Here is a 9361-nt window from a genome sequence, read left to right as displayed (position 1 = left end):
AAAAAAAATTAAAGAGGTGGGGAAAACCTCTCGACCATAACCCTAATAATGTACATTTCTGCTGTTTCCATATTAACTTGCAACTTTAATTCACAGTTGTTTTTTTTTAATCCCAAAAAAAAAAGATGAGGAAAAAAAATCCATTGTTAATCACTGTATCTATCACCTGATTGATTATATATTAGAAAACTGTAAAGTTGTCTCACTGCGTTTTTCTCTCCCGTTAAACCTCGGCACATAGAGTTGGGTCACAATGCGAGCATAGAAAACTTTTAAGCAAATGCTGGTTTTCTGTTCAAGACACGTTTTCTGGGGCGTTTCTATGACTATGCTCCACATGCATGTAGCAGCTATGAGGCCATCAAGTCTGTCACAAACAAGCCCCTGTCTTTTTTTTTTTTAAGCGGTACAAGGTCTCCTCTCTGTCTGTCCACGATAATTATACCCGTCTCACTGTGGTCTGTTTTCATTTCCTGGTTCTCATCGTGACTGTGTGTGAGTAGGCCATCGGAGCGCCATGCTGGGGAGGCCTCCTCAGTCAAACGCACTACCTCTCAAGCGCCAGGCTGCAGCAGAGCGAGCCGATTCGAACAAAACAAACCTGGACTGAAAGTCTGATCGGATCTTTATCCCAAAGTGAAGTGTAATTTTGTGGCTAGATTCTGAATCAACTGGACTTTTGGTTAGATTTCCTTTTTTTTTTTTTTAAACATGTCCTGAAGCTGCATCAGTACACTACAGTGTTTGATAGATACACCGAGATGTCCTGGTGCCAAAAATCCAGAGTTTCCACGTTGACTAAACTGATTTAAAGTAGCTGCTCTTTTGTTATGGAAAAAAAGGAATTAAAATAGATGGAGTGTTGTTCAGATGGCCTCTTTAAGTGCAAGTTTTTCATTGTTATCGATAATCACTTGATCTCTGTTTACGTTTGTAACGTGGAAATGGTTCCAAATTGGATTCTTCTTTTTTATATATAAATATATATACGTATATGAATATAAGGCTGTCATGAATGAAGAGATTTCTCTTTCACATCAATACAGAAAAAKAATAAAACCACAGTGAAATGGCATATTTTCCCTTGTTTTTTTTCTTTCCGACAGTCAAAACTAAATTCACAAATAGGTACCAGAAGGACTGCATACATGTGCATGCCAAACTCAAAAAAAAAAAAAAGTTGAAAGCAGTTTCAGTTTCCTTCTACTTTAAAGTTATGCACCACTTTGTCAGTCTTTTAAATAAATCCCAATACAATACATTGAACTTTGTGGTTGTAACGTAAAAAGATGTCTAGAGTTATGAATATGTCTGCAAGACAGACATGTTGCTTCAACCATTCGACTGAAATATCAACTTTTAAGTGGAAAAAGTAAGGAAAYGGTCAGCTTCAGGAAAAGTAACTGCTAATGTGTGTAGTTACCATTTGTTTAAAGAAACAAATGGTACAGATCCTTTAGTGACTGGTTTTCAGATTAAAAAGTCAAGTTTTGTAGTGCAGATTTACAATATTCATGCTAAGGTACTAAATGAAACAGATGTGTGTCTTTGTTCTCACAGTGGTGTTTACCTTGAAACTTTACTGATGCAGATTTTCTTACTCTGGTTGTATTAGTCTGATATTAAAATTTGTTTAATCTGAAACATGTAAGGGTGACAAAAAGCCAAAATGGAAGAAATGACCTACAGTATGTTCCTCACCTGTTCAGTTCACCGTTAATCAGACAGCATTCATCCCGATGATTGGTTGGGCTATAACATTTCTGTATACATACAATTAAAAAAATAATAATCTAAATAAAAAAAATAATACTTCATCCAACAGTTTTTTGTTTGTTTGTTTTTTTCGAGAAAAGCGCAGAAAAATTCGAAACCCTGTGATTTGAATATCTGTGTGACGCTAACTAACCAGCAGGGGGCTGTAACCGAACAAAGACGGACGTAAAGCGCCACGCTGTGACACGAAGAAGGARCTTCTTTCTCGGTAAAAATGGCTCAAGGCTCAAAGAAATTTAAGGCTCAGCGTCCTGGAGGGTCAAAGAAACACCAACAAAACAAACAAAAAGGACCGAAGAAAGGAGGTATGACTGTTGTTTCGATAATTCTAGTATTTTAGGTCTGGTAAATTTAAAAAGTACCGGATATGAACTAAACATGTGACCAAACACGTCTTGTTAAGTGCAACGGACATTCTCTGTGACATGTATTTGTTTTAAGCAGTTTATACAGTTGATATTACTCTTATTAGCTTATTGGTAAAGATATGTATTATGTTACCCTCATATATTGAAAAGCAAACAGTAATTCAACATAACGATGTTCACCTACATCCTTATATTTCTTCTACAGGGAGGATTATTGCACCCAAGAAGGCTCAAGTGGTTCAGCAACAGAAGCTAAAGAAGGTGAGAACATTCTTCAGTGTAAACATTTTGATCTCACTGAGGTTCCTTAAACTTTAATTTTAATTCTGCCGTTCCCTGAAGGGTCTGGAGGTTGCCATCAGGAACAAGATTGAGCAGGAAGTGACCCAGAAGGCCAGCTCTTCCCTCCACAAGCCCCTGGCTGTGGTTAAAGGAGCTGAGGGGAAAGGAAAGCCCGCCGCTGCCCGCCCTGGATCCAGCTCCAAATAACCGCCGCCACCGCCCGGGTCTCATCAGGTTATGGACTTTAGTGGAACCTCTGCTGGGGCTGCAGAGAATTCTTTCAAACACAGTGTTTGCTGTTTTATGTTCAGCGTGGTTCCATCTCCCTTCAGTCACTTTATAGTGTTTGTACAATAAAAAAAACAAAAGGTGAGATAAATGTTTTGTGCTTCTGTTTTCCATATTTGTTTTCAGCCTGGATATTTAGATGTTTACAGAAACGAACCTGCACAAGTACATGATCTGTACCTTAAACTAAAATCTGGTAAAGTATATAATAAAGAAGAATAACCTCTGATGGTAAACCAGCGATACGGCTGAAAAAATGTATCGCGATATATGTGATACATTTATCATATAATCCTGATTCATATCGGTTCATGTTGATAATTATTGATTAGCAGTATTTCAAAGGTTTAAAACCTTTCCATTTTTATACAGTTTTCACTGTCTTTTTCAATTATTTTTAAGCAGTTATGAGACACAGTGGCAAAACATGAAACTGCTGCTGCGCAAGTTGCTAGGCAACCAAAGAGTGCAAGAGTTAGTTGATGCCACCATTCTTGCTTAGCTTAGCCAGGAGAGGTTGAGCAGCTAAAGCCTTTCCTCAGCCTACATCCCCCATCCGGTTCTGGCTCAGAGTTCTGTGAAATGACTGAAAAATCTGACATGACTGAAATTAATCGCCTGTCTATATTATTGCCCAGTCCTAACCTGTGTTAAAACTTTATATATCTGAAATGTTATATTTGCAATTCTATCAAATTAAAGCTTATTTTGACAAGTGAATCTGTTCAGTAATGTTGAATAAATCACAAGATGGCTCATTCAGAGATTTATATAACCCACTCTTTATTTCAGTCTTTGTAAATGTTAGCCTATGCAGAGTAGAGGGGGAAGTATTTTTTGCATCTACATTTAAGCATTATAATTATTATGCTACTGTTTCTAACTGTTGCATGACTGAACATGTTGCTAAAATAAATTGCACATTACAGTCAAGTCCAGCAGAAAAGATCAGTTTCTGAAGCCGTTCTCAGCTAGGAAGTTTAATAAGCCTTGATGGCCTCTGCGCAGTGGTGAGAGCGGAGAAACCGAGGGAAGGAGTCCTTGGCCATCAGGCTGTAGATCCTCTGCTGCGCTAGGTTGAAGGTGTCGGCACACGGCGAGTCCATCACGCTCAGCAGAGCCTCACGGGTCTCGGCATCCAGGTTCACCTGAGATGGACGAAAAACTGGAGGTCAAAGCGAGCTTGAAGATTCATAAATGTTTGGCGCTACGCTCCTTCACTGACCTCCAGTGGAGCGTCTGGGTTGATGAACTGGTTGTAGATGCTGCTGGCTTTGGTCTTCTGCATGTTTGAAGGGGACACCCTGTAGTCCTCGCAGGCCAGCCAGAACTCCAGGTTCTCCTCGCTGAACTCTGAACGCAGGAACCCTCGAAACGCCTGAAGACCGACTGAAAGGACAGTGACGCAGTTATGAGGAGGCAGCAGCATCAAGAAGGCATCGACCTGGAGGGAAAGCTTCCACAGACTGTTGTCGAAGGTAAGTCATTTTATATTTTCATTTAATGTTTAATAATTATGCCATCAGACAAACCACAATATAAAGTTACATTCTGGCATTTTAAATGCCAAAATAGCATTATCAGACCAAWATATATATATTTTCCAAATAAACTTCTTTTWATATAAAACTTATGAAAATTTCATAAAAACTGCATGTGTGTCTGGTCAATTTAAAATTAAAACAAGCTTGTTCTCCATTCAATGAAGTGGGTAGAGTCCAGAAATTTTTGCTCAAGTAAGAGTAGTGTTCCTTTATAATAAAATAACTCAAGTAAAATTAAAAACCACAGTGTAGTAAYAAATACTCCTAAAAGTAATTTTTTCCCAAAAATTGACTCAAGTGTAGCTGAGTAAATGTAACCAGTTGACTCTGATATGCATACAGAATAAACAAGTTTAAATATAAAAACATTTTTGCACCATCTGAAAAGTAAGCGGATAAAAGATTGACTACAATATACAAATGAAAAATACTCATGACTAATATCCTTAATTAGCTTTAATGATGGCGAACTTCCTGGTGCTTTTATTTTGAAGGGACGATTTCCGGTTTAACTGTTAGCGTTAACGCAGCGTAACGGCAACAATCAAAAGATAAGTAACGGAGCTTAAAAATGTATCGTGTTAACATCTCACTTGACAGAGGCAGAAGGTATGTTTATGGTGTAAAATATAAAATGTTTTAAATATTGTGTGACTCAAACTGTGCAATTGTCTAATTCCAAAACTGAAGTTAATTTACGTTTTAAACGTTATTTTAAGTTGAGTTAAAAATCATAAAGTGTCGTCCTTCATTACCGATATGCCACAACTTGAATGGCCTGACTTAATTACACCTTTGCTTCTTTGAGTCCTTTCTCTAGTCCTCAAACATCTTTTTTTTTCTTTCCAATTTATTGAGAGTAAATTCACAAATGTGCCAATTTTACTCTCCACAGTACAACTTTTAACAGCAAAATTACCCGTAAAGACATAATTACGATGTCCTTTTCTACAGTCCGTTTGTTTTTGTTAGTAATTATTAGGTGAGTTTCTTACACGTCTTTTGCAAAGAAAATAAATCTCTGAATATTAGGGTTATAKTTGAACAAAATCCAACAGAAATACAATAAAAACCTACTCTATTCGGTATTTCAAAAATATGTATGGTAATGAATTAAAAACATTAAAAATGTTATATTTCTGGAGATAATTGTTCTCACTATAAGACAAAAACAGACTCCCAGAATTAAAAATACACACAACAGCTCTTGTAAACCTATACATTTAAAACATAAAGTACAAGTTAAAAAAAAGATGCTTCAGTTATATTTTTTTAAATAAGAAATTGCTGTTAATTGTAAATTTAGTTGTAAAAGTTTAAAAAATAATAATTTCTGAAATTATAACAAAGACCTAATTTAGTTTAAGCTCCATCAGAGCTGCCAGCAATGGTGGATGGTTTGACTTTTGAGACTCTTATTAAACATACACACCTAATTATTTGCCTGAGTATATAAATTAGTGTTCAAACCTAAAATCAGAATTGGAAAAAAAACCTATAAATACTTCCAGAGTATATGCAGCTAACTGGATGCAATAACAATGTTAAAGAAATGAAAACAAATTTTTAATCATCTAAATAATAAAAATGCTGCTTAAATGTAACTAGTTGTTTCTAATTTCTTGAGCAGAAACAACTATAGAGTTAGATATTATTATAAAAGTAATATCTAAGTCACTACTACTACCTCACACTCATAACATTTAATCATAACATTTAAATATACCTTATTCTAATTTTCCATATATGAGCCATTTTGAGTTCAATGAGCATAATTTCTCAGTTTTAACATTAATCTAGAAAAATAATAATTTATATGCTTCTTTAAAAAAGTTTTTTTTTTTCTTGCAATAACGTTTTAATTAAATGTCATCTTACAGCATATTTCTATTGGCATGTCAGCCATATAGTTAATAAGTTTGTATAGGAATAAAATTAAAGACTCTGAGAAATTTTCTCAGTCAGTGTCTTTCAACCAAAAGTCATTTAAAAAGATTTTTATGAACAGAATTTCAAACAGAAATGAAATGTCCTACTTTTGCTGCCCAGCAGAGTTTCCAGATCCTGCAGGATTTTTCCGTCTTGTACCCTGAAAATTAGGCAAAAATTCATTTAAAAATGCATCTTTATAACCACATATTTAACCTAAAATCAACTTCACTTAGTCACTTTTGCTTGTGGTGGATCTCAGCCAAGTGGCTCAGCTTCACTCGCATCCCTTTTGCCCTGCAACGCATGAAATTACATTTTAAACACTTCACATCCCAGCAACGTATATCGCTTGGTGTCCTAGAAAAACACTTACTTCTCCAAGCAGGAGGAAGGCAGGTAGGAGAGTCCCTTACACATATTTAAAAACCAACTCTTAACAGAATATTATTACAGTAGATAACTTGTCCGTCTGTCTCCGGGGCTTGAATGCGCTGCTCTTATATACAGCGGTGGACATGTGGCTTATCTGATCCGTCGATCTGCTGCTCTCAGACCAGCAGGTGTGGAGCTGGGAGCTGAACGGGGATGAGATGGGGAACAGATCAAGTAGACCTGTCAGCAGGAGACACAAAGCAGGTCAGTGCATATGAAAGGAAAATCAAAGAAGCAGGCCTGTGTGTGTGTTTGTGTGTTTGGTCAGGGTACACTGGCAGCCTCATAAAGGTCTGTGTTGGTCCAAACGTGGACGCTCTGTGGAGTTCTGCAGAAAGATAATGAGGTGATGATGGAGGAGCAGGTGGAGAAGCAGTATGAAAACTCTGTATGAGTTTTATAACGGACAAGTAGTTCAGCTCTGCAGTATCAATTATGCTGCTATTGTTCACACACAGCCGACAGTAGGTGTATACTGAGCCTTGAAACCGTGGGAAATTGTCACTAAGCAACACCTTGCAAATGGATGAACTTTTCCACTATGTGTCTTATGTTAAAACCCACACATTTTATTTTATTTTGTCTGATAGTTCAGTTCAAAGTAGTGCATAGTTCTGAAATGGAAAGAAAATACAAAATGTTATTTTTAAAAAATCTGAAAACACTGACATGAATACACAGAAAGATTATACATATACTTTTTTTACCCCTAAATAAAATCCAATGCAAATGCCTTCAGAATTCACCTGTTAATTAYATAGAATAATCCTGTGTGTAATTTAATCTCAGTGTAAATCCAGCTGTTCTGTGAAGGGATCAGAGTTTGTTAGCACAGCTGGTTAGCATCTGAGGAGCTCCACAGCAAAATTGCAGAAGAAAGKTAAATAAAAATCCCATTTTGGGATGAAATCTAATGTTGAACATAACACTGAGCACACCGTCTCCACAGTGAAGCACGGTGGTGGCGGCATCRTGCTGSCAGGATGTTTTTCTTTAGCTTTGATTTATCTGCTATGCATGCTATCTTTGCAGTTTGCAAATTCCTCCTCACTCTGTTTTTCAAAAAAAAAAAAAATGTTTCATTCTTCCAAAAAAATGTTTTTGAGAGCAATCATAATTATTTAAAATGATGGTTTAAATCTTCATTTCATACCCATTAATTTCATATCTTTTAGTTTGTTTGCATTCATTTCTGATGTTGCCTATTATTATTTTTAGATTTCCCTTGAACTTTTTATGTTGTANCAGCTTCTGCAGCCAACAGCGCTCAACAGCTGGACTCAGTTTAATTCAGTTTGGCAAAATAAGCTTCTAGAGTCATAGCTGAGGAAAGAAGTAAAATAAAAAAACAAGGAGGACACGACTTTTTCCATAACATATCAGTCGTGATTTCCAGAATGCTGCTACCTACTTGTAAATATCTATTCCCTGCCGGTAGTGTAAATATGTAGAAAACTAACCTCTGCTAGAACAAAAAAAAAAAAAGGTACTGCTATTTTAACCAAAAATATGGTTACTTAAAATCAAATTTGYCACTTAAAATGTTATATTAACATTTAATTTCAGTTATTCAGTGTAGAACTTTTTCACAATAACTAATTGAAATTAAAGATCGTAGATGTTTATACACAGCCTTTCTTGGTAAAATAATTTTTCTTTTTTTTTTCTTTTTAACCAGTGCGTTTAGATATTTGAACCAATCGGCTGAAACCTTTTACAGGACATGGCTGTATTTATACCTCACTTCATGTCTTCATCTCACTGACTGTACTGTATTATATCACACATGTATACTTGCATAATACCTATAAACACACACACGTGTCCTGACAGACGGCTCTACTCTAGAGACACAAACACTCTGAGCCTGGGGCTGTTTTTTAAATATAATCCTAACTTTTTAAAGGAATAGTTCACTCTAAAATGGAGGTCTTGGTTCACTACCACTTCACCTGCGACTTCTCGTCAAATATTATTCGATTATCGCTCGTGAATTATGTGCAGTCAGTTTTTTTTACTTGGTAGCAAAAAAAAGAGAGAAAACAGCCACCTGTGGCTTTAATTTTAATTTTGTTCACTGGTTCCTGTCTTTCAGCATAGTTTTGTACTTTAATGCCATTTCTCTGTTACTCTTTATCATTAAAGACTTTTTTTAATGCAAGGTTCTAGTACAAGTAAAGATGGACAGATTAGTCATTTCCTTCAGTTCATTAAGGTCTGACCTGCCAATTCCAGTTCTTACTGGTTATTTTGAACTTTCTAAAGACTATAAAAATACAAATTTWAAAACCTCTGAAAAGTTTGTATTTTCAGAAATCTTAGATTTTAATCCAATTAAAATTGAAGCAATTATCAGAATTTATTCGTCAAAGCTGATRTTCCCTAACCTTTTATCTGATTTTAATTAGTCTAAAGAAAGAACTTCTGTGAATGGACGTTTGTTTTGTTTGCATTTATAAGCCGAAAATGGTGAAATATTCTAATAAACGGATGTCTGATGCGCAGATCCACAGGACATTTGGGTTTAGGTGCCCAGCAGCCCGTACGTGCGTCGACTGGAAACAAATGCACAACCGTCTGAATGCGAGTCGACTGCGTTCTTGTTGGAAACGGATAAAAAGAAAACATTTTGAGTCACCAAACAAGTTGTAATGGATCATTTGAAATGAAAACACACCCTGGAGCTAAGATGTAGCAATTTCCTCTATGACTGATAAAGTAAATAAATAAAAAAAAAAG

At 35.9% G+C, this 9361-nt stretch overlaps 4 protein-coding genes across 4 annotated transcripts in view; 3 read left to right on the top strand and 1 right to left on the bottom strand.

The window, feature by feature from the left end:
* Positions 1 to 610, top strand: part of mri1 (methylthioribose-1-phosphate isomerase 1) — a gene marked incomplete at its 5' end in the record, with an annotated part of 15795 nt that extends 15185 nt beyond the window's left edge. Inside the window, one exon of the mRNA XM_017303809.1 lies at positions 504 to 610. Within this exon, the coding sequence (XP_017159298.1) occupies positions 504 to 610 (107 nt within the window). The remainder of the gene's footprint in view (positions 1 to 503) is intronic.
* Positions 611 to 1921: 1311 nt separating this feature from the next.
* lg1h19orf53 (linkage group 1 C19orf53 homolog) lies at positions 1922 to 3434 on the top strand. The gene is made up of 3 exons (XM_008410565.2): positions 1922 to 2081; positions 2350 to 2405; positions 2487 to 3434. Exons 1-3 carry the CDS (start codon positions 1991 to 1993, stop codon positions 2631 to 2633), a joined length of 294 nt encoding a protein of 97 aa, XP_008408787.1. The 5' UTR covers positions 1922 to 1990; the 3' UTR covers positions 2634 to 3434.
* Positions 3435 to 3476: 42 nt separating this feature from the next.
* Positions 3477 to 9361, bottom strand: part of LOC103465598 (regulator of G-protein signaling 5) — a 31024-nt gene continuing 25139 nt past the window's right edge. Inside the window, exons 2-6 of the mRNA XM_008410583.2 lie at positions 6564 to 6802; positions 6428 to 6484; positions 6295 to 6347; positions 3940 to 4103; positions 3477 to 3862 (exon numbers count right to left, since the gene is read on the bottom strand). Of these exons, the coding sequence (XP_008408805.1) occupies positions 3695 to 3862; positions 3940 to 4103; positions 6295 to 6347; positions 6428 to 6484; positions 6564 to 6607 (486 nt within the window). The 5' untranslated portion in view covers positions 6608 to 6802 and the 3' untranslated portion in view covers positions 3477 to 3694. The remainder of the gene's footprint in view (positions 3863 to 3939; positions 4104 to 6294; positions 6348 to 6427; positions 6485 to 6563; positions 6803 to 9361) is intronic.
* Positions 6743 to 9361, top strand: part of slc25a23a (solute carrier family 25 member 23a) — a 27285-nt gene continuing 24666 nt past the window's right edge. The window contains exon 1 of the mRNA XM_017305398.1: positions 6743 to 6826. The gene's annotated coding sequence lies outside the window, so the exon portion shown is untranslated. The remainder of the gene's footprint in view (positions 6827 to 9361) is intronic.

Source organism: Poecilia reticulata, linkage group LG1 (genome assembly GCF_000633615.1).
Source record: "Poecilia reticulata strain Guanapo linkage group LG1, Guppy_female_1.0+MT, whole genome shotgun sequence".
Classification (NCBI taxonomy): Eukaryota; Metazoa; Chordata; class Actinopteri; order Cyprinodontiformes; family Poeciliidae; genus Poecilia; species Poecilia reticulata.
Note: the sequence above shows the minus strand (reverse complement) of the source record. Positions and strands in the feature narration are given on the sequence as shown.

What these genes read in the sequence shown, in the direction of transcription:
- lg1h19orf53 (XM_008410565.2), top strand. Translation starts at nt 1,991, where the DNA reads ATGGCTCAAGGCTCAAAGAAATTTAAGGCTCAGCGTCCTGGAGGGTCA. An exon ending in AAAAGGACCGAAGAAAGGAG is followed by an intron (nt 2,082 to 2,349) that starts GTATGACTGTTG and finishes TTTCTTCTACAG; the next exon opens with GGAGGATTATTGCACCCAAG. An exon ending in AGCAACAGAAGCTAAAGAAG is followed by an intron (nt 2,406 to 2,486) that starts GTGAGAACATTC and finishes CGTTCCCTGAAG; the next exon opens with GGTCTGGAGGTTGCCATCAG.